Below are 25,331 nucleotides of genomic sequence, written 5' to 3'. Positions count from 1 at the left end.
TATTTTGGGAGCCTTTTTCACCAAAGTCTACTCTTTTTTTCCCTTTTGAGTATTTCGTCTTTGAGCTCTTCAATTTCGCTAAGTAGTACCTGGTTCTAGCTTACAGATGCATCCCACACAGCAGCCAATCAGCATCAGAGAGGAGGCTTTGAATAAATACGTCCAATCAATGTATGACCTGTGTAAACAGATAATCACTGGGGTATATTTTGAGGTAGGTGGAGGATAAATAAATGAATACATTAAAATAATCTGAGGCCTGGAATCACTTAGAGCACCTGGGCTTCATCCCTGTTAAACCTGTGCAGTAAATCACCCATGGCGAAGGCACGTGAAGTTATTGAAGGTGATGAAGCAAAACATGCATGCCCTCAAACATGAACAGGGGGTTGTTTATATGATTATCTAAGCTGGTGGCAGGTAGAAAACTATATACCCAGATGTAATAATGTGCTGCTTCGTAAACAGGAGGTAATTGGACAAGTCACAGAGCATTAGAAAAGCTACACAAAGACATCACATATTTTCAGACTGATACAGCAAGTTACCACAGGATTATGAACGTCTTCAAATGTTTAGATGGGAACCAAAAATTCCTAAAGGGTGTTTTGTCAACACATGCTGAGAGAGAGAGAGAGAGAGAGAACTGGTCAAGCTGTGTAGGCTTTTTGCTCACACTGATTAAACAGGTGCTCTGGGGCTGGTGGTCACTTAAATACCTTTAGCAGAACAAGAGATGGCGTTGTGTGCTGCTTTCACAGGTGAATGTAGGAGTGAAGGCAGGAACTGATTTTAAGTAGCACCCACATGGCGTACACAGAGACGTCATGCAAAATGCTGTGCTTTTTATGTGATTTTTCAGATAATTTACAACCAGTAGAATGTGTAATAATGCACTTCAATGCTGTGACAGATGACAGTGTACACATACAACTGACACGTTAAACCTCTGATGTACACCCTGCTCTCTCTGCTGTCTCCTTCTGCACAAACTTTATGCAACTGAGCTGAGCAGCGACCAATCAGATTGTTGATATGAGGCACGAAAACTGTTTGTGTCATACCCACTGAAGCTACAGTATATTTTGAGTTTCAGCACTCAAACACACACAGAATGTGGGAAATTATCCTTAAACAAAAATAATGAGAGAATTGTTATTTTATTGTTATAAAATGTGATATGGTTGTTAATCTGATGATTGTGAGTGCGTTGAAGGAGAACTTAGTCTAAACGTGGTGAACAATATTTGAGGTGTAAACACTGAACTGGACTTCTTTTTTGAGCCAAGCGTGTGATTTTTAATACATAAAGACATATGATGTATGAAAAACTCTAAATTCAGTTTGACACTTGCAGGATGACTCAGCAGCGCAGACACCATGCTTTAGAGTATTTTTTGACTCAGTAACGCTCCGTCTTTTTAATTTGAACAAAAAATCTTACATAGTGCAGCTTTAAAGTTAAAAACAATATTAAAGCTCTTTGGGACACAGCTTATAATTCAGCATGCACTTACTTGCTTGTGTTTTAGGGACGCTCCCCAAACAATCCTTGACTAAACAGTGCATGGCTACTTCAGATTTTGCAGCTATAAAAATAAAACAAAATAAAAATACAAGCTCTACAATTAAAAACGAGTGCACATGGGTCTGTGTGCAGCTTTAAAAAAAAATTGAGCAGTTGCAGTCAAACAATTATGAAATCTGGGGGTTTTGCAGCCCCCTCCACACCCCTACTTAGCATATCTCTGAGTGAAGATGTATTAGACATGAGTAAAAAGCAGGATAGCAACAGTAATCAGTGCAGCATCTGGATTTTGCTACTTCTTCTGTTGTTTCAGTGGAATTGGATACAAGATAAAGAAAGCTGGACGCTGTCTGCCGTTATTATATTCAGACAGTATATTAGTAGTATTAGTATTAGTGTTCATCAACAGGTAGGCCTTTGTCTAGGACTACATCTCTGTCTCAATGCAGAGCAGTTAGGCTGTTCTTTGTTTTCCTATTTTTTTATTTATTTTTCCAAAGCCTTCTCCTAGTATTTTCTTATTGCTGTCATTCTTTGAAGCATGCCCTGAAGTCTAGCTTTTCCATGCAGGTAGGAGTAGTCAGAATGGCACAGGGGTGGAAGGGGATCACTGAATTGGAACATGCAGGCATCAGCTTTTTGGACATGGAGGTGTACCTTTTTGTTGAGCCAGTCAGTGCTTGTAGTGTGTGAGTTATAAAAAAACGCTCGTTCATGAGTTTTTTGTGGAGCAGGTTTATCAGTAGGGCTGCCTTACATAACTGCAAGAGAAGTACCGATTGACTAATGCTGCCGGTCTACCCCTTTACCTCCCTTCTGCAGCTGATGTGAGCGGGAAGGTCATGTTTGTTCTCAAGGGGCAAGTTGTTTTAGAGGCCCTTTCATGTGTGCTGCACTTACAGACCATAGTGAGTAAATGTCAAGCAATTAAACTACCTGGATACCAGAGCCAACTGTGGGGTATGTTTGCCTTTGACTAGCAATGTAACTCTTACCTGTAGCAAGTTCAAGTGTGCAGGTATGTTAGCCATGGCTCATTTCCTTGTGTAGCCTATTTCCAAATGACCTTTGTCCACCTTGGTGCTGCTCCCTCTATTACACATACTAAAGAACAAAATACGGTGGGCTAAAGCTGTGTTCAGTATATCTGAGGCATATTCAGTTTGGATGTTTTGCTTAGGCTGTGCCATATTTTGGCACAGTGCAAAAATGGTATCTTACCAAGTGAAAATATCTCACATGTAGTCATTAAATCTAGAATATTTCTCTATGAATTACAAAATTATCCTCTAGTAGGATGAGTTTCTCTAGATAAAATGATTTAAAACAAGAAGCATGTGTCTAGAAATAAGTGAAATAATATTCTTACTTTTTTTTTGCAATATTTGAAAAATTAGATATTGGTGCTGTTTGAAGAAAACCTTGTTTCCATTTTGTTTTGTTTTTTCTTTTTAGTTTTTGACATAATTTCAAAATGCCTGTTGCCCTTTACATTGTGTGTAAATTTTATGACGAATGGACCAGAAGAAATGGCTCAAAATTACTTGGAAAAAGTCTGGTTCCACTGACATACATTAAAAGTAAAGTAGGTTTTTTCCTTCTCCTGTAAAGTTATCATTTTGGAGAGGTTTTCTTCTGACAGAAGCGATTTGCTGTCTAGATTTAAAGCAAATCACTTATTTCTAGACATTTATTTCTTGTCTAGAAATAAGTGGAATACTCATATTCTTACAACAATGTAATATTAAATTTAAAACATTAAATATTTTTACTAGATTTAACTTAGCAAAATATAATTTCTTGTAGTGCAAAATTTGTAATTACTTTTTGTGATATATGGTATCTGCTAAATGTATAACTGTGACGTATATAAGTAACTTTGTAACAGTATGTGATGTGTAGCTCACATTATACTCAAATAATACTCGAACGCTCAAATGTTCATGATCTAAAGTGACTTGTGTCTTTAAACAAATTGTGCATGATATAAATTGTCTGTCTTAACTTGCCCTATATAATATATTTATGAGTAACCAATCCTTTATCTCTGTCTTCTGCAGGTAAAGCACTGTGTGATGGTAATGCTGGTGACTATGGAGTGCCATCGCCTGGGCCTGCCTTTAAGGAAGTCTGGCAAGTTAAGGTTTGGCCCAAAGGGCTAGGCCAGGCCAAAAACCTTGTTGGTATCTACCGACTATGCCTCACAGACAAAACGGTCAACTTTGTCAAGCTCAACTCAGATGCTGCAGCTGTAGTACTACAGCTGATGAATGTGAGGCGTTGTGGCCACTCTGAGAACTTCTTTTTTGTAGAGGTTGGCAGATCGGCAGTGACTGGTCCTGGAGAGTTCTGGATGCAGGTGGAGGATTCGGTCGTGGCACAGAACATGCATGAGACTCTACTTGAAGCCATGAAAGCACTTAGCGAGGAGTTTCGCCAACGCAGTAAGTCTCAGTCTGCTGCAGCGGGGGGAGGGGGAGGCACAACTGCATCTAATCCAATCAGTGTTCCATCTCGCCGTCACCACCCGAACCCTCCACCCAGCCAGGTGGGATTTATCAGGCGGCCCCGCACAGAGCCACCAGGAAGCACTGGAGGAGGGGGCGGAAGCAGCAATAATGCATCACCTACGCCTCGGCATAGCTTTCCGAGAGCCCGCACTTCCAGCGATGGAGGAAAAGTGGAGGAGGGAGTAAGTGCAGGGACAGGAGGTGTTGCTTCCAGTTCAAGTCCCACCACGAATGGTTCCTGCTCCAGCACGCCCATCCTCAGATCTACTTCTGTGCGTACCCCCACCCCTGTCAAGGCTCAGCATGCTCTGATGAGGTCTGTCTCCACCCCAGCTGCCCCTTCACCTGCCCAGAACCCATCCTCTAGCTCAGGCCATGGTTCTGAGTTTGGGGGGATTGGTTCTGGGACAACGGGGGGTGGTGGAAATGGTGGCACTTACAGTCGAATATCTCTCCGTCAGCCCTCTGTTTCTGGTTCACTCAGTGACTATGGTTCCTCAGATGAATATGGTTCTAGTCCAGGAGAGCACTCTCTGCTGACTCCAACCATTCAGGCAGGGTCTTCAGGTAGCTCCGGTGGACAGTCACTTGGGGATGAGGCAGCCAATTACATCCTTATGGCACAGAGAGGGGCATCCAAATCACTGCCAACACAGAATTCTTTGCCCCCAACCAGAAGGGTCCTGCGACGCTCCTCTAGCCGGGAATGTGAAGCTGAACGTAGGCTGATGAGTAAAAGGGCATCCCTGCCACCAATGGCTCTCGAGAGACTTGCGCCACATCGTAGAGGAGGAGACGTGGAGGTGGAGGAAGATGACTATGCGATTATGTCTCGAAGCACTAGCCGTGAGTCTTTCACCTCTCGTCAGGATTCAGAAACAGCCTCTAGTGGAAGCGGATATATAGATGTATCTACAGAGTCCAAGGGTGAAGCAGTTAGTGGTGGATCGACTCTTTCTGGGGGTGGTAATGGAGCAGTTGACAATGGGTACATGTCCATGTTGCCAGGTGTAACAGCTCCTCCAGTGTCCCTTTCTCACTCGCTGTCTGTAGCAGTGTCAGACTCTGATTCTAAACCCGCTGATGACTACATGGCCATGACTCCCAACAACAGTATCTCGCCTCCTCAGCAGATTCGTCTGCCTGTTTCCGGCACAGACGGCTATATGATGATGTCGCCAAATAGCAGCTGTTCCCCGGACCAGCGTGGGGTTCCAGCAGTCTGGGTTGGCAGCAACAGTGCAGACAGCAGAGCTGGCAGTGATTATATGAACATGTCACCTATTAGTGCACGTTCTGCCAACAGCACGCCACCTCCTCATGAGTCCCTCACGTCATCCGACCAGCATTCTCAGCAACCTCCACCAAAAATGGTATATTCTTACTACTCTTTACCCCGCTCTTATAAGCACAACACCCCAACGCACTTTGAAGATAGACCAGGGAGAGGAAAGCGCCCAGGCAGTGGCACTGGAAATGGAGATGGTCAAAGTCTCGACAATGGCAGGGGCACTTCACAGCGTCAAGAACCTGGAGTAGGACGGCATCTATCTCTTTCCTCATCATCATATTCATCCAGTTCAGCCAGCAGTGAGAGTTTGGGGGAGGGTGAGGAGAAGCTCACCCAGATGACACGAGGCACATCAGGGGCCCGAGTGAAGGATACTGGCGCCTTGCACCAAAAACGGGGATCTGGGGTGGCTAAACAAGGGCAGGGCCAGAGAAGCCGGCCTCTTAGCCTATTTGTGGATGTTTCTAAAGCCAACACTTTGCCCAGGGTTCGAGAGACTCCGCTCCCACCTGAGCCCAAAAGTCCTGGCGAATATGTCAGTATTGAGTTTAAAAGTGAGAGAAGCATCAAAGGAGGAGTCAGTGGACCTAGAGGACTAAATCAAGGTGGGCCTGTTCCTTCCAGCTCAAATCGTATTTTGCCAAGGCCCACATCTTGTGTTGCTGGCTTCTTACCACTTTCTCACAGCCCTTCTACAGCTATCCCCCCATCTGCTGCTTCTGAATATGTCAACATGGAGCTGGGAGCCTCTCCCTCCCCTTCATCCTCATCCTTTTCCCTCACTCCACTTGGTTTCCCATCTTTTCCCACTCCTCCGACCCCACCTGTGGCAGCGCCCAAAGCTTGGGATGAGCGGAGATCAACCCCTCAAAATGAAGAAGAGCCTGAGGCAGAAATGGGACACAGCAGGCATGTATCAGCCTCTCAGTCAGGGGACTCTCCTATCGTGTGCACAGACTACACGGAAATGGCCTTTGGCCTAAATTCAGGCACCATCACCGACTCCACCCCACCTAAAGCCACCTTACCTGACAGAACAGAACCCATAGTTCCCACCCTGGGCCTGGGTCTTAACTTAGACTTTCCGCTGTCAAAAGGTCTCAACCCAGATCATGGTGCCAAAGTAATCCGGGCAGACCCTCAAGGTCGCCGCCGCCACTGTTCTGAAACATTTCTGCCCCCTTCCTCAATGTCCTCATGCCCTGCAAGTTCTGCTTCTTCCATCTCTGTGTTTAGTGAGCACACCCAAGCTATGGCACGCCGACTTGGTTTAGATGGCATGCTGTGGGGCAGTGGCACTTCGCTAGACATCCCCTCTCAGTACGCTAGTTCTGGCCTAATTAGCCTTCCTACCACCCAGGCTTCATCTGTGGAGCAAGGGCTCAACTACATAGACTTAGACTTGGCCACCAAGGAGAGCCTGCTCCCTGGATTAGATGTGCAGACTGCTTCCCAAACACCTACATCACGACTCTTCTCATCCGTTTTGGGTAGTGGAGCTGCTGGAGGTGCTGGCGGAACAGGAGTTACAAACAGCAGTGCATCAAACCTCAACACCTATGCTAGCATTGACTTCTACAAGTCAGAAGAACTAAGATCCCACCAAGGCAACAGCAGCAGCAAAGATGGTACAGGTAAGCGCAGTTATGATCTCAGTCATAGGAGTTTAGTTCATTTATCATTGCTTTGTTAAAATCAGTTCCCTTGGTTCACTCAGTATTTTCATGCTCTGATCTTAAAATATAACAGGTGGCAGTGTGCCGCTAAACTACAGTACGCAACTGGTCAAAAAGTGATTAACAAATGCGAAGTGAAGCTTAACAGACTCATGTAGTTGTTTTCAGGACAACATTTGTTTGTACTAGTCCCCTTGCTGCCTACCTCATGTTTTTAGTACTTAATAACAGCTTGGGTTAATAGATTGAAAACGGTCTATTGTTTAATGACACTTTATGATGCACTGGTGTGCTTTTGCTATTTATTCATGCCCACCTGGCACTGCTGAGTACATATGGCACCTGTCTGCTTTATACTGCCAACAGTACTGATTAGAAAAGACAGAAAGTTCTCTGTTACAAGTCTCATAATCATTGGTTTTGTCTTCTATCTTTTGCCTTTTGCAGGTATGAAATTTGATTTTGGTGCCTTAGTGCATTGCTAATTTGAGAAATTTTGCTTGAATCATGCAACACTATTGTCTTCATTTAGTTTATATTGGTGCAATAAAAGGACTTCCTTGTTTTTGAGCCACAGGCTCATGTGTAGCCACAGGCTGTGTGTTTGAATTTGATTTCCTTGTGTGATTTGAAGCTCTCATTAGATGGTGTGCGGGTTTGTAGGATTATGAGTCAGACATGTTTGTATAATATTTTTTATTGAATGCGTGTGTGTGTTTATATTGATCTGCAACTTTTGCAATCATTTGCAGGGACAGTTTAGAAATGGATCATGAAACTGCTTGTAGGAGATTTTTTGTGTTTGTGTGATCTGTCCCGCTAAAATGACCTGCATTGCAATTAGCATTGCAGTTTCTTTTATAATTATTAAGGCCAGGGCTTGAGTTAGGGAAGCTTCTAGATCAGCTTAAAAAGGAAGCTCGAGTCTTATGAGAGCAACTGGGCTGGCTCTTTATGCAGCAGCAAGTGCGTGAGCTTTTCACATTAAGTCGACAGCGTGGCTGTGGCGTTGGGAGGGAATGTAACGTACTGGCTGTGAATGTTGAAAGGGGGCCAACCCAGCGTTGGCCCAACGTGGGCACGACCTGCAGCCCCCCTTTTCCGCACGTAATAAATGATCCTTTTGTTCACGGCTCCTCTCTCTGACTTGGGGTAATGTGTGTTTTAGTTTATATATGTTTGTGCGTGCGCATGTACATTTCAGCTCTATCAGGCTTGAATTCTCTTTCTTTCTGTTTTTTTTCCACAAAATGTATGCGGATGGAGCAGGAGAGGATGGATAAAAATAGCTTTTTGGGCTAGAACGAAGAGTTGGAACAGTGCCCTCTTCTATTTGAGGGTAGATGAAAGAGAGAGAGTGGAATACAGAGATGGTGAGAAAGAAAGAGATGGCACCACATGAGAGTCCGAGTGGGTGAGAGATGGAGAGAGATAGACGGGGTGTGAGACAGGCAGATGGTAAAGGAGAGTGAGAGAGTGCGAGAGAGTCTTTGAGCCAGATTGGTTGGTATGTCATTTTGGCCGCATTTGAGGAAATGGTCTGAAACGAACTGTGTGTATTTATTTCTTTTCTCTGCGGAGTAAGCGATGATCAGAGCAATTGTGGGGATTTTCCCAGCCTAGACTCCAGACTGGCTCTGTGTGGCGACAGAGATGGAGGGAGGGATGGGGGGCTAGTGGAGGAATGAAAAGAAGGAGGAATACAGAATATAAAGAAAGGAAGAGGAGCAGGCAGAGGAAGAGAAGAAGGAGGAGTAGGTGGGTGGTAGTGATCTTGAGAGGGATGCCAGGGAAGTAATGATGTGTCTGGGCTCGGGAGGTTGATGTGTGTAGGTGTGTGCTTTCCTTCACTCTGTAAGTGTCAGTGCGTGGGTGTGTAATACAACTGTTACTAGAGTTGTCTCTGTGCTTCTGTATCCCCGCTCTCTCTCTCTCTCTGGGGTACTCTCACTGTTACTCTGACTTGCCCCTCAGTCCCTCCATCCCAGTTCTCATGCTCCTCTCTCAGTCAAACCATGCACACTTGCACAAATACCACAAATATATATGCAAATACACAACTAATGTAATTCCCATCTACCACTGCTGACATATTTTGCCCAGTCACTTCATTGTCATCAGCCTTCAAGCAAGGTGTAAAATAAGGGGGGAGGTCCACTGGGGTCCTTGCCTAATTAACCCTTTGGGCCCCCTGAAAGCCTCCAAATCCAGAGTCCCTGAAAATAAGCTTTAAGAATGTCATGGCATCATGGTGTCAATTAAAGAAAAAATAGACAAAATACAAAAACAGGAAAAGGTCACTGTTATGTTATTTTTGCCTGCTTTACCTTCAAAAATGATGGTGCCTGTGAATCTATATTTGATCTTGTCTGCTACTTTCTGTAATTTTGGATGTATTTCTTGAAAAATACTTTGAATTTTATGGGCTATTTGTTTACCCTTGAAATTGAAAAGTATATAGTTGGCTTGCTGGGCTTGAACGCTTGTCACCGGGAGAAACAGGAACCAAGCAGGCTGTTCTCCACATGGTGAGGCTCCATTCGAAAATGAAAAGGAGAGAACGAAGTTCTGTCATACAACGTTTACACTTCCATTTTAAAACTCTGGTGATGCCACAGTCATCCGTTCAAGAGAGCATAGTTGGGCATAATTCCCTCTTCCCTTCATCACTCAGGGCAGTGCTAGCCAGCATGGACATCTTTTAGTGGATTTAACAGAATTGGGAATTAGTGCTCTCCTCCAAGCGTGTTCAGTGTTGCATTAGCAGCAGTTTGGAAAGATGCGGTAGCTGGTTTCACGTGGCTTGGAAAAAGCATATGCTAGCCCTCACAGTCAAGGTTAGTAGCATTGTGCAATAGGGAGACATCAAACTAGTGGCTGGGAATTGGCCACGACTGAATTTTAAAAAAACATTTGCAAACCAGTATAAAAAAAACAAACTGTAATGGGACCCCCCCATGTTGCGATTTTTTTTCCACACCGCCTACAACACTGTGCCAGTGTATTGTTATTTTAAAACAAGAATTTTTAGTTTTACTGGTAATGCAGTGTATATAATTTGCTGGATGCTTCAAAACAGTTCAAAATACACATTCAGTAAATAAAAAGTTTCCTTTCAGGAAATGTGGTTTGTGTCTGGTTACCGTTTACCATGCAGTGTAAGGTCCCATTTGGTATAATTTTAAGAGAAGCAGAACAGAACAGAACAAAGCAGTTTAATCAAAACAAGCTATGCCTGGTCAGTAAGGCTTTTAGCATATTCTTTTAGCATAGAGTACCAGTGCTCTATAGGCATATATATATATATATATATATATATATATATATATATATCACTTTTGCCCAGCACTACTTCTGCTTCAGTTCCTCCTCTTGTCTCTCCTCTCAGTGATGAAGCCAGTCATTGAGATTTGAATGACTTTGGCTGTGTCTGAACATGTGGCCCTTCCTGCACAGTCTGCATACCATGACAGCTTTACTGCTCTATTCTACACTATAAGTGGTTATATGAAAATATAAGCTTATAAAAACTATTTTATTGCGCTGACGCATTGAACCAACAGCACAAAATATCTGTTGTTACAAGATAAAGATATAAATCTTGCTTCTAAAAAGTGTGCACTCTTCATTTGATTTTCAAGGAAGTGATTCTCTCTCACTTCTTTCAAGCACACTCGCACACAGTGGGAGACTGTAAAGCTCTGGCTGTTCTCCACCCTCCTGCAGCAGCACTGCCACGTGTGTCTTCTCAGTGTGCCCAGGGCTGCTGTGGTTAGATGCAGGCATGGCTACTGGCACCAGTGGGGGTGAATTTCTCCACAGAGAGAGCGATACACACACACACACACACACACACACACACACACACACACACACACACACACACACACAGATGTGCTGTAGACGCAGGATCGCAGTCTCAAACCAAGCCAGGATGGATGAGGCAAGGTGAATACTATGCAGTATATTCACTTTGCATGTACACACTCAGTATGACCTGTTACCGACAAAGACGATTCTACAGGATTACTACTATATATAGTAGAGATCTCTCTCTCTCTCTTTCTCTCTCTCTCTCTCTCTCTCTCTCTCTCTGTCTTGACTAAGTCTTTGACCTTAAAATTCAAAGTCTGTGCTGGTGGTTTTGAGAAATGAATTAGTGCTTTTCCATGGAAATCTTTGAATATTACATTTTTTTCTGTCAACAGTTAATGCTTCCTAGAAAACAAAAGTATTATGACTCATTTTAGGATTAACATAAAATTTCATTAACCATGCAACGTCATGGAATTGTGGGCTGATGAAAATATTGACATACTGACATTTTAACACAGCAGCCCAGCATCACCTAAACATTGTGCTCCTGTGGAGTAAAATAAAAAAATACAATAAATAACATCATAATAAATCCAAACATTCTGTATATACAAACAAACAAACACAAACAACACAGACAAAGTACAATTAATAAATACATAATCAAATATCAGTTTGAAATATCAGTTAAACGTAAACATCTGTTGGATGCCGATGTTTTTTAAAAGCAAATATCTGCCGATACAGATATCATTTTACATCCCTAAAAGAAAGATAACGCCAGTACTACGACGCTTGCAGTGTGTGAAATGTTGTTAACATGGGAATTTGACAGCTTGACAATAAATTTGAATAAAATTTACATGCCAAATGAAATGAATGAAACGCAAAAATGTCTAGAACTATAGTGATTAATATAGTTTATACTTTACTGTTATATGTCTGCGTAGTTCTCACAATATGATTAGCTGTGTTACCCGCCTTGTTTCATATATAGTTTTTGAATATTCCCTCTCTTTTTGCCCACTCTACTGATTCTATATACCATACCACGTATAAGCTACTTTCGCTGCCAACTTTTTGGAGTAACTTTACCCTTTACCCTATGCCATAATGACTCATTTTTCCAGTAGCACCCTGCCAGTCCTGAAGGACCAAATGCAGTCAGCTTTTACTCAGGACAAGCTGACCTGGGAGTGAGAAAAGAAGGAGAGAGAGAGAGAAAGAGAGAGAGAGAGAGAGAGAGAGGGAGGGAGGGAGAGAGAGAGAGAGAGAGAGAGAGAGAGAAAGAGAGAGAGAGGGAGAGAGACAGGATTAAATTTGACTATTTATGTGTGTCCCTGAGGCAGTCTAATATATGCATGGTCCTGCATCCTGTGGCCTTGTGGGAGAGACACTTTGGGTCATTCAGTGCACCACCCTGTCTGCAGGGACATTGAGTTCATTCACTTTGAGTTACAGACCTGAGATCAGTCCGTGTGTTAAATATTAATGATGCCTATAAGCAGGACTGTCTAAAAGAAACTGTTTCACGATCAGAAAGAAACCTTTTCCAAAACAAAAAGCATGCTGTGGGGGGCTATAGAGGTGTTTTTAGACATCATCACCGACTGAAGGCTAAACAGGGTTTGAGAGATGGACACTCAGTGTGACATTAGCTCTCATATGGTTTGTCTCTTAATGAGAGATTGACTACAGGCAGCAATACTGTGATGAGAACATGCAACACTGCATTTTTTAAAAAAGTAACCACCTAAAATGTACAGAAATTCAATAACTGAATTAGCATGGTGATTAATATAAGTAGTTTTACTGTTGTAATGTCAGTTAGTGTAGCTATCACAGTATGGATATTTGTCAACATCAGCCAGGCTTATGGCTGTTCCGTCTCTTAAGCTTCCTGCTGTATTTTGATATACTGTATGACGTTACATTAGAGAGTAGAAGTTAACTCTGCAATTACAGTGCAGCTCTTCTGTCTGAGTTTGGGCTGTAACAGTGCACAAATTTCCCAGTGTGATGTTTATCCTTTTGTTTTGCAGCAGAATACAAAACATTTTTGACACAAGAGTAGAAAAGAACTGCCAAAATTAATTCAGCTTTTTTCCAAACAAATTAACACAGACAAGTGATTCCTCGATAAATAATTTGAAATACTCACAATATAATTTCTTTCATTTTTTTCTTACTTTTGGAGTCAAGTCAAGTCAAGTCAGCTTTATTGTCAATACTACAGTATGTACAGGACATACAGAGTATTGAAATTGCGTTACTCTCAGACCCCATGGTGTAAACACTAAACACTAATTGTAAACAAAATAAACACTAATTGTGGAAAAATGGAACAATAAAAAGGAAAAAAATATATAAATAATATAAATATAAGAAGGTCCTGAAACTAACACTAAAGTGAGATAAGGCACATACAGATTAAGGTCTTTGGGTATAAATAGTGCAAATATAAACAGTAGTGCAAATTGGAATGAGCTTATGGAGCAGTGGAAAAAGATTTACAATTTGTCAGATATGTGAGTCCACATTGTCTCATAACACCTGTAATGCTAAAAACATTATTATTAAGGTCAATGTGAACCAGACATTATAGCACATTTTCCTTCCATACTGTGACATATTTCAGAGTGAAACATAGTATAAGAGAGGGTCTCGATGACTGACGGGGATGTTATTTTTTGGTTAATATTGTTTTTCCAGGCCTGCTGATGCACAGTAATGTAATCAAAACCCAGGAGATGTTTTAGAGGCGGATCAGAATCATAAAATTTTGACGGAAGATTACGATAACAAGATAACAAATGTGGCTTGAAGGGCCCATTTTCCATCATCCCTTTGTCTTCTATAATTAAACAGCCTGTTTTTGATACTGTGCTCTTAAGACTTATATATGTACATGACCTCTGTTTTGATTGGTAGCTGTGCTCTCATTGAAAAAGCAGTCCAGATTAAAACACTCCTTGTAACTTCAGCATGAATGGGGATCGCGAAACTGTTGGCTGAATGGCCAGCCTAAACTGTTGCAGGCTGAATAGGTGGGAAAAAATGAGTTGTTTTTTTGTGACATCACAAAATAAATGAAAACAAAACAGTGTTTTTGCAGCTTAGTTTCCAAATATTTGGCTGTATAAACTAGAGAGTGAGCGATACATTTTGAAACTTCAGCTTTTGAGTTTCCATGATTTGGGCCCTTTAAACTATCAAATCGGATGTCCCTAAGGCACACCTGTAGGTGAGATGTTTGGAGCTACGGCAGACAGGCAAGTGTCATGTTCTGCTGACAGCAGATCAATTTGATTCAGCACTCGCTCTGTTTTCTCTCTTTTAATGTTTCATGACTGACATGTGGGGAGCTTGTAAATTCTACTGCTTTGAAGTGACAGCAGCACAGTGGCTAATTCGTGCAGACATGTGTTTGTGAGGGCGAGTCAAGTAAAACACTTTAACGTGTTAAATATATTTTCTGTTTGTTTATACTGAGCTTCACACTTTGAATTGACTTAGCCTTCTGTGTGTGTTTGTATATGTGTGTGTAGGGGTGTGTGTGTTGTATGTGTATGCTGGACTCTAAGTATGGCTGAGATTTACTTAGCTGTCTAACTCTATGAATGGAGATGCTTTACTTTGGTTCTTGCCGTTACCATGTACAGTGTAATATTAGTTTAGTATTAGTCTGCAGTGTAGTGTCATCAACACCTGTTAATTTAGGAACAACATGTGTTCAGATGAATGTATGGCGTATGAATACTGCCCTGTGTTCACACAAATTATACGTCCCACATTTTTCCATCCGTATAAAGTAGTGGTCTCCAACCCTGATCCTGGAGAGCTGCCTTCCTGCAGAGCCTAGTTCCAAACACAATGTGCCACACATGCTCCAGCGAATTAACCTCTTTCCAAGTCGCTGATTGGCTGGATCAGATGTATGAGATTAGTAAAGGGCGGGGCAGCTTTTGGGATATAGGTTAGCACTAAACTCTGCAGGAAGGTAGCTCTCCAGGACCAGGGTTGGAGACCACTGTTATAAAACTATGTGTTATTAAAATATGATTTTTGAAATGTGTCTTAAAGCGGTAGTTCATAGAAAAGTCACATTTACAATGTTCCCCTCACTCCAACTGTACTACTAAAGAAAAAGTTTGCTTCTTTGGTTAGTAATAGAAGCTCATAGACACTTCCGCAGACTTCGGGGGTGAAGCGGGAACCTTTCAATCCCACTTTTTGAAATTATGTTTATATTATATTATATATATTATATATATTTTTTGAGGGTTGTGGGATGGTTCTTGAAAAAAAGTACATAGCTGAGATGTGAAAGAGCTGTCAGATATTCATTATTATATAGCTGTCAATTATATTTAAAACTTGACAGACTAAGAATTTTAAGGACACAATGTAAAGAAAAAAATCTCCATACTGACTAAATATGATATTATTTTTCATGTTAATATTATTATTTGCTTTAGTGTTTTAATGATATATAAAGCATAAGATCAATATGATAGTGTGATTGTGGGTGTACTTTAGCTTTAGCCTCCTGATGTTGCCCCCCCCACACTTGACAGACCAAATTTGCACCCCTGCTTATCGACACTTTCTTGTAGAATTAGCAGTGTGCAAAGCACCTGCCTAAATCATCACATACATACCTCAAATCTTGTCTAGCTGTTAGGTAATCTCAGTTGACTCCCATCCCAAAAATGGACAAAATTGGACAGAATTTCCAGGTTTTTTTAGCTGTGCTTTGTCCATTGTTGTAGATAAGAGTCTGTCATACAGTGTCAGAAACCACATAAACAAGACAATGTAAGATTACTTTACAATTCATTTAGGTATGCAGTTTGTGCATTAATAATTAGCTGCTGCCAGCTTTCATTACTTGTTAGCTACATTAGTTTCTAAAAGAAACTAAAGAAGTAATCTTCTGTTTCCAAACACTTCTTGGCTGATCGACTACATTTGGGCTGAGGAGGAAACCATCTAAATTTTATGGTTTTTGCCAAACCATCACTTTAAGCTTTTTTTGGTTTTAATGTGCATTTCAGTGCAAAAAAAGCAAAAACAGAACAATCAGAAAAATTGAGCATTTTACTGTTCTTTTCTGCTGGGAGCGTAGCACCACCCAGCTTCACTCATCTGCTTGCTCTATCATTCCTCTCATCTGCCCACTCTGTTGTTCCACTTACTCAGCAAGAGTGAACATAGTGTGGTGGGTCTCAGCATCAGTGTATACAGGTACAATAAAACGAGTGGAAGGACGAGAAGAGGGGCACATGCAAACAAACACATACATATGGACACACACACACACACACACACACACACACACACACACACACACACACAAAATTGCTCAATGAGGCACATCTAGAGATAGACTACAGTTCTTTAGTGCTGCTGTAGTAGACCAAACTCACTAAGGCTATGGCAAAGTATGCATATCGCTGTTGTTGGAACACAACCTCGTATCTCTAAAATGGTAACTTTACAGGAGAAGGAAAAACGTACTTTACTTTTAATGTAAGTCAGTGAAACCAGACTTTTTTCCAAGTAATTTTGGGTCATTTCTTTTGGTCTATTCATTATGAAATTTACACGCAATGTAAAGGACAACAGGCATTTTCAAATTATGTCAAAAACTGAAAAACGACAAAAGCAGAGATACAAGGTTTTATTCCAACAGCAGCGAAATGTATGTTTGTGTATTTCTTTGAAAAGTAAGTGTGCTCGTCCATATCTGGTTTAACAGGTTCCACTTGTGTATTTTGTGCATTTGAGTGTGTTTGTGTGTGTGTATGTAATAATTGTATGCAAACGTATGCAGCAATCTGAAGGTGGTGATTCAAGTGTATTGATTTTGGAATGTTGTAATCTTTAATAATCGATTATAATGATTTTCAATAAAGAATGCGCTTGTTTTTGGCCAAATGTTTTGGCTATTTTCTAACAAAAGATTGGTTTGGTGTATTGTTTTAATGTCTGTATTCCACTTCTGTGTAAACAGTGCCTCCAGTCCCATATGTGTATTCGGCAAATTTGTAAAAATAATTCTGAATGTAATCAAAATATTAAAATCAAATTGTGGTGTAATTTGTTGTGAGGTCAGAGACCTTTAATGTGTAGAAAATGGGTACTATGCAGGTTCATTTTGACTATTAAGGCACAAACAATGTAAATGTTCCCTCAAAGGTGTTGCATTGGTCCTTAGGGTCCAATTATGTACATTAGGTTTTATGGGAGTTTTATAAACAACATTCACTTTCCCAGGGGAAAAGTGCTCATTTATACCTTTTCTCATCTTAACTTTTTAAAATGTGCAGGAAATTTTTTTTAAAAATGCAGAAAATGGTACAAATATGCTGAAGGCACTGAAAAGCGGTCACATTGGGCTGAAGTGCACTGGAGTTCCAGCACCTTTGGTTCATGTAAACGACACATGGAGATCCAGTAGCGTAATCTGATGGGAATGTAAATTGTTTCCAGTACAATCTTTGTGAAATCCATTTAACTATTCAGTGTGATAAACTGTGCTGACAGATAACCTTAAATTGATGCATCACCCATGATCACCTGTAAAACCTGCTTTGTTTAAAGTGACACATCCACCTTGTATCATTCTAGTGATTTTCACAATCATGTAAGAACGTGTTGATTCCTTTTTCCCACTGTGTAATAATGTTTTAACTTGCTAAATAAATCTGTTCACTGTGACTCAACCTTCAGCTTTTAAGTAGCCTAGATTATGTGCCATGTGTTCCAAAGCGTTCTGCTGCATAGGTATGTAGCCAAGTTTGCATAGCCAGATATAATTGTTACGACTGAGTGTAAATCAAACATCTCAGGCAGTAGGCCTCCTCCATGTAAAAGGGTTTTTACTTGCGTAACTATGACAGCCTTGCATAACTAAGATATTTAGCCTAATGTTTTGCTAAATGTCGCTAAATGTACTCAGAGGCACATAGTTAGCTAACTAGCAGCGAATATTGGGCCTCATTCACCAACCAATCTTAAGAAGAAATTTCTTCTTAAAACGCACTTATGGGGCAATTTTCACAAGGACTGTAAAATTCACCAGTGTTTTCTTATTTGGGATGTGGTCTTAGGTAAGAACAGAATCTACACACTCATGAGCACAAAGGTGTGAACAGTTTTGCAGTTTAAGAACACCTCATTAATCTGATGTGGACTTTTTCTTAGGACCTTTCTCAAGAATGAATTTGAGAAAAAACTTAGTAAGATATTGATAAATGAGGCCTAGTGTTTGTAGATTATGTTAGGTAGGAAAGCTGAGATTCTCAGTAGTTTTTAAAGGCATTTTTTCCAAATCTGACTGGAAAGCCTTGAACATTTGGCAGTAAAGTGTTGCACTTAATAAATTATTCTACGGGTTTGCTGGATAAACTCTTGTCTCTCCAACAGGCTCTTAAAAACAGAAGGCTAGATAAATTAATTGACCTAATGAAGCCATTAAGACAGAAACTGTTAGGCTATTAGCTTTAATCACATTTTCATGATATTAGTGCGGAAATCTCCATATAACAGTGCATAAACAAGATTAATGTTCACTCATGGAAAGGACTCTGAAGCCCCTGGTCCTGCCCCAGTGTCGAGCAGGATACCCTGAACTGTACAGTTTTGTATATTTCAGAGCATGTGCTGCTTTTTTTGTGTTATTGTGCTGCATTTTAGGGGGATTTTTTATTCTGAATTAACCATATATATGTTTGTGTGCTGCTGTGATGCAAATCTATGTGTCTGCATGAGGTGTTTGAAAGGTCTGGTTCTGTGCACCTCTGTAAGTGTATAACACCACTGCCCTGCTGCCCGGCTGTAACTTCACTGAATTGTGTGAGTGTATGAACTGTGTGTGTGAGGGTTGCGTCAGCTGGTGCCCAGAGCTACAGAGCTACTCACTCTCTCTCTTTCTCTTAATCTCCCATTGACTACAGTGAGAGAGAGGAAATGGGAGGATTTCAGATCGTGCAGGGTGAATAGACAGCCTAATCTCCTTTTTAGAGAGAGAGAATGAGAGTGAGAGAGAGGAAGCATGAGAGAGTGTGTGTGAGAGAGAGAGAGAGAGAGAGGGAGGGAGAGAGAGAGCTAGATATATCTACTATACTATCTCCAGTAATAATCCTGTAAGTTAAGAGATGTCAGCTCACAGGTCATTTAGGGCACAGTCACCACAGTGATGTTATAAGAGCGTATGCTGGGATTGGAAAGAAGAGAAGGAGACAGAGTGACTGTTATCAGGAAGAGAGAGAGATTTGCAGCGATAAGTACCCCAGCAGATGCAGGCAAATCATATTACTGTTATTTTGCATCTTGCTCTCTCAGGTATTCTCCCGTGCATTGTGCTGTTCTTTATGGAAATCACAGACAGATTAATGTGCCTTCTGTCTGATCCCCGCAGGGGATGGGCGTGGTTACATACAGATAGAAGAGCTCATCTTAGCATTTATTTACTTAATCATGTATTCAAATAAAGCTTGTGTGGTCTGGAATTAAAATAAAAACATGAAATGAATTGTGTATTATCTTGTCATTTTTAATATGGTTTTGGACTGAGCGTGCAGTGTAGAACTGCAGAGAACATTGGGACATGAACTGCTGATATTGCATCTCACATTAAGCAAAATGGGCACATCTAAGTTTGTGCGAGTTATTTTTCTGTGGGTCAACTGGTGGTGTGTTAGACACCTATGTCTAAAACACAAAGAAAAAGTCTTTTGCTTGCTATAAACAAATGTTAAACCTCCTATTTTCATATTTTTTATTAACAACAATCTAGTTTCTTTTCTCATTGGGATATTGAATACTATTTGTTTAAAGAGCCCAAATCATGGAGTTTGATCAACTATGTAAAGAGTTTGAAAATGTACTGTTCACTCCCCAGCGTACATTGTCCATGCATAAACATTGAGCAGCAAAAACAGACTTTTCAATACACATTTACATATATACACCTGTATACCTGTCCATTCACATTGAAGTTATGACAAATGTTTGAGCCCAGACTGTTTTTTCAACAAGGCGCAATACAGGGACAGCCAATCAGAACAGAGATCATTTACATGTATCAGTCTTAAAGGCATAGTAAGAAGAAAACATTTTAATTTTAAGAGATAGAGTGGTTATCTATATTTTTAGCATATAAACCCACATCTTCAGGACTTCAGGTGAAAAAAAAAAAATACAAGAAAAATGTACGATATAGGACATTCAAAAATATGGATATTCATATATCTGAAAGTGGTTAAAATGCCCATCCCCCCACTCCTGTTCCACCTAGTCAGATTTATGTGATCAAGGCCAAACTGATGCAGTTTGATTGACTTCTAAATAGTTCAGTTGCTCAACAGTGTACAGACACAGGCACACACAGAGGCCTCCAGAGTAAAGATAAGAGCGCGCCTGCCAACGGAGGTGGCAACAATTCACCACCATTGAACGAGGATTTTTGAGCAAATATTGAGAAAGAGAAGAGAAAGAGGGAAAACAAAGCGAGGGAGGAAGTGAGAAAGAGAGAGCAAGAAAGAGAGCGAGAGCTCTTTTTGGACTTCGATTTTTCCTTGCTTTTGCGTCAAAGGAAGTGGCGTACGCACGGTTGCCGTAGCAATGCTTATGAGTACGTCTTTCTCTCCTTCTCTCTCTCTCCCTCCCTCTCTCTCTCCTTTCTCTCTTCCATTCACTCCCTCCCCTTTCTCTATTTCACTCTCTTTCTCTTTTCTCTCTCCCCTCTCTCTCTCCTTTCTCTCTTCCAATCACTCCCTCCCCTTCCTCTTTCACTCTTTCTCTCTCTCTGCCTTTTCTCCAAGTAACTCACTTTGTTCTTTCTTCTCTCTTCCTTCCTGTTTTTTTATCTTGGCCCTTTTTCCCTCGTTTTCTCTCCTCATATCTCCTCCACTCATCTCCCTTTTTTCACACACTCCTCCACACAGGATCACTGAGGAAAAAAGTCAGCATTAATAGTGTGTGAGAGTTTCACTGTGACCTGTGTAAATCAAGGCAGGTTTACTTATAAAGCACCTTTCATATACTGTGGTCATTTACAGTGATTTACAAGTAAGAAAATACAAAGATAATTCAAATAAAATGAGAATAGAAATTAAAAATGAAAACATGATTATAAGCAATAGATTTAAAAGAGACAAAATAAACATCAAATTAAAAATTAAATTAGGATAATAAAGTGCTGTTACAGGAAAGTGCAGTAGAGTTAACAGTGTTTTAAACAGCGTTTTTGAGCTGAAAACTGTTCCTATAGGAATGTTTTCAGCCCAGATTTAAAAGTGTCTAGTGCCGGGGGTCTTTTAATGTACTCTGTCTACTGGGTCAATCTAAGAGCAGCATAGTAGATAAACGCTGTGTCTCCATGCTTTACCTAAGGCAGAATTGATGATCTGAGAGTTCTGCTCAGCTCATATCGCTGCAGCATATCAGATAAATCCTCTGCTCCTACACCATTCAGCCGTTTATAGATCAGTAGTAGTACCTCAAAGTCTATTCTGTAACGTATCGACAGACAGTGTAAGGATTTAAGAAAGAGGTTGATGTGTTCCCTTTTTATCACTCCTAGTGAGACTCTGGCTGCTGCATTTTTCAATCAGCTGAAGCTGTTTGTCGTCTTTGGTTGTCCAGTTAGGAGACCATTACAGTAATCAATCCCTCTAGAGGGGGAGGTGATAAAAAGCTGATTTAGTAGCTGCTTCGACAGGACTGTTAAAACTAAGATCCGATTTCTTTGTAATGCTAATCTAAGTAGGTGTAGTCCTAATTTCTACATTTTATAAAGGTTTATGTATTGGCACCAGCAGATGTGTATATATAATGCATGCTGGCATTGGCCCACAATTCCCACATTGTTGTATTCCTTGTTGCTGGTTATGAGTTGTGGTTTCTCCAGTGTCTGAAGTACATTTCTATAGAACAGTTAGAACAGCATGTGCGTTTGTGTAAGAGAGAGTGTGTGTGTGTAGTAGTAGACCTGACTGGGCTCATTCCGGTGAAGGTGAGGTGAAAGAAAGAAAGATGAAGAGATAAGAAAAGGAGTACAAGGACAGAGTGGGAGTAAATCTTTTTTCTGCAACGAGTTGGGGGGAGCTTTAGCCTACTGGTGGCCCAGTGTGTATGTATGCGTGTGTGTATTGTAACCAGAGCGGATGCAGTGTTTTACAGCTCTGGTTTCATGGGTTAAAGGTAATGGAAAGACCTGCTCCCATTACTCATTCAGTGGTGTTTGTGTGTAGAGCATCTTTAGTTACTTTACTCTTTTTGGTTTGGCCTTTATAGCATTGTTTAACCAGCATTTCCTGTAAGTTTCTGTGTTAGGAGGTATAATGAAAATGACGCACGTGCATCACTCATACTCACACATACACAAGCACAAATGAACACTCTTTGTCTCTCTCTTCTCTCTACATCTCTCTCTCTCTCTCTCTCTCTCTCTCTCAAATGGCTCAAAGCTTGGCTGGCACTGTTTGCGGTTGGTGAGTCAGCAGACATACTTCAACTGCAGAACAGTGTGTGTGTGCGTGCATGTGTGTGTGTGTATCAAAGGTTGTGCTCTCTAGTTGTGTCTGCACGTGTCCTGCTAGATCAGTCTGATTGAGATTGAGCAGCCAATCAGAACACTACTCTATCTATCTATCTATCTATCTATCTATCTATCTATCTATCTATCTATCTACCTATCTATCTATCTCTTTGTGTCTATATTCCTCTCTTTTCTCTGCTCTGCACTCTCTCTGTCTCTCTTATTCTGCTTCTCTCCATCACATTTTCTTTCACTTTTTCCTTTTTTTCCTCTTTGTCTTTGTGACTGTCTCTCACTTATTCTGTCTCTTTTTCTCTTTGCCTGTCTTTCTATCTTTCTCTGTCTCTTATCTTTTCTGTCTCTCTCACTCTCTGTCTTCCTCTCTCTCTTATCTTTTCTTTCTCTCTCTGTCTCTTGATCTTTCCTTCTCTTTCTTTCTCTCCTTTGTTCTTTTCCTCTCTCTCATTCTCTCTATCTCTATCTCTCTCTATGTCACTCTCTTTTCCATCCCTCCATTCTGTTCTATTTTGTCTCTATTAATATCTCACTCTTCCTTTTGCAACTCTGATGATGTTGTTTAAGTTCTCTATTTCTGTTACCGTGCTGTTAATCAGTTCTCATCAGTTAGCATCCTCTTCACCCCTCAACTTCCAGCCAGGGCGCTTCCGAGAGACTCTTATCTGGAGATCAGGTCTCCCCTTACACACACACACACACACACACACACACACACACACACACACAGACAGATACACAGTGCTGTTGCGTAGCTCTCACAAGCACATGGTTATATGTAGCACTGGGCGGCACATCAAGTTTTCAAGATATATTTGATGTGTTTTTTGGATGAAATCCCCAGAGACTGTGCTGAGACATAGTCCTGCCTCCACATCCTGTCAGTCTACAGCAAAACAGAAATGTCCTCTATTACCTTTTACTGCACTCATCTCTCTTTCTGTTCATATTGAACCTGCAGTGCACTGTGTTGATCTTTTTTCTTCTCATTTCAGTCCTCATATGCAGCACCAGTTAAAATGGTTAAACCAACACCAGGAAATAACTTTACCTGCTAAAAGTTTAAGACTATCTGGCATTCATATACACCACCTTTGAGGCTGTTGCTTGGTGCATCCTCAGCCAAAACTGTACTGTTTGTGGTCATGACGGAGCGGGCATGGCCAGTGAAGTGGCTCTGTGAACTTTCTTTATTAGAGTCCAAGCCAAAAGGTTTTAAAAAAGACAAAGACTCTGAGAGGACAGGGGAATCCATAAACGCAACTAAGAGACAACCACAGCAGGGAAAAACAGAACAAAACACAATCAGGAGAAAACATTAATGCGAGGGATAAGGGGAAATCAAGAGACCAATATGGCATATTACTACTCTATATGTACTAAACGAAGGAATGGACTCTTAATGGTGATGTACTAGTTTTAACATACTATTATTGTGGTCGTATGTGTTTTTGGACACATCATATTTAAAGGGTGAGCCGAGGCTAGAAACACCTGGGAACACTGATTACTGGGAGGAGATACAAGATAAAGACAGGTGAGGGGCATGACATGGGGACTACAATCGAAACAAGTGAGACAAGACTCAGCGGGGGTGAAAGGGGTGGAACCTGACCAGGGGCCTCTCTCACAAAGCAAGTTCAACATAGACAGTTCCTGACTGAAGTTTCAGCTTCACAAAAACCTAACAACCAAACAAATGGGTGGACAGGCAACTCATTTGAAATGTACATGTATGTTTAACAACTTTCTCTGTTAATCCAGGTTTAGATACTAAGGCAGTGATTAATCGTTATGTTTACATGAAAGCATGACATTTACAATGAACAGCCAAACGCGTGAGCCATTTTTCAAAGGAAGGAAAAAGAATTCATATGTGAACATGTAGAAAGTAAAGCATTAATAACAGTGAAAATAAACAGTGTTAGTGTTGGGGTTTATTGAAGTAATACCTGCTTTATATTCTTAATATATATGTATTATGATTTGCTTGCTCTACTAAAAAGCAATATATTTCACATGACTGACGCCATAAATGCCATGAAGAAAAAAAAAAAAAATCACCAGAGGGGTCCACCACGATTGTCCTTGATTGGTCAGAAGCTCGCTCTGATTGGTCCAAGAATCGTTTATGATTCGAAATCCCAAACTTACCCTGCCCTAAAGGACGTTAGGCATGCGGTATAAGTTGCCATGGCAATATATCCTGGTAAAAAGTGATCCACTGTCGTGAGACAGTACCTCTAAAGTTAGATTGAACTAAGCTTAAATTTAGCTGGCTAAGTAAGAAATCCTGCTTCATCAGACAGACAACAAGAGAACCATGACAGCTTATTGCAGAGGTCTTCAAATCTAGACCTTCCTGGACTTTGTATTTTACTGGTAGTTAATTGAACTGTTAAAGTAACTGATTGGCCACCATACAGTACTTCTACAATAAATACAGGATCATGATTATATTTCTACACATCGCGATTGCAGTACACTTTACAATATGTTAAAAATTGGTGTCTGCTTTATTTATTTAAAACTTTTTAATGTGTTTGGTAATGAACATCTGTCATGTTAATTTGGCAAAACCAAGTGGACGTATGAAAGTTTAAATTACAGACACTCCTCATGACCCAAGGAACCTCATTAAAACATCGGAACACTGGCTGAATAGAGAAATAAGAAAAGAAAGAAAAAAATATATTGACCAAAATAATATCCAATAATTGCAATACGTGATTGCTTTGACTCATCAAGGCAGAATTGTGGAACTATGATTGCTCAAGATGTTCACAGCACACAGTAAATTGGTTACAGACTCATTTACATAATGCAGTCTTCTGCAATATCAGATTTATTAAAAAGAAAATAATGTCATTAATGTTATGACTTTGGCAAATAGAAAGTACTGGAAATATGCGAGTGAGTTTAATGTGTTCTTTAGCCCACACAGTGA

General features: G+C 40.7%; 1 protein-coding gene across 4 annotated transcripts in view; it reads left to right on the top strand.

Annotated features, from left to right (window-relative positions):
- Positions 1 to 25,331, top strand: part of si:ch73-335l21.1 (insulin receptor substrate 1-B) — a 63,396-nt gene that overhangs the window by 20,596 nt on the left and 17,469 nt on the right. For 3 of the 4 annotated variants that reach the window (XM_036596471.1, XM_036596474.1, XM_036596472.1), the window contains exon 2: positions 3,589 to 6,963. In XM_036596471.1, coding sequence (XP_036452364.1) covers positions 3,589 to 6,963 — 3,375 coding nt within the window. Of the gene's footprint in view, positions 1 to 2,135; positions 2,218 to 3,588; positions 6,964 to 25,331 lie in introns of those variants that run through there. The other variant, XM_036596473.1, reaches the window with a different exon arrangement.

The sequence above is a fragment of the Colossoma macropomum genome, unplaced genomic scaffold (assembly GCF_904425465.1).
Source record: "Colossoma macropomum unplaced genomic scaffold, Colossoma_macropomum, whole genome shotgun sequence".
NCBI lineage: Eukaryota > Metazoa > Chordata > Actinopteri > Characiformes > Serrasalmidae > Colossoma > Colossoma macropomum.
This window is presented reverse-complemented; position numbering and strand designations above follow the sequence as displayed.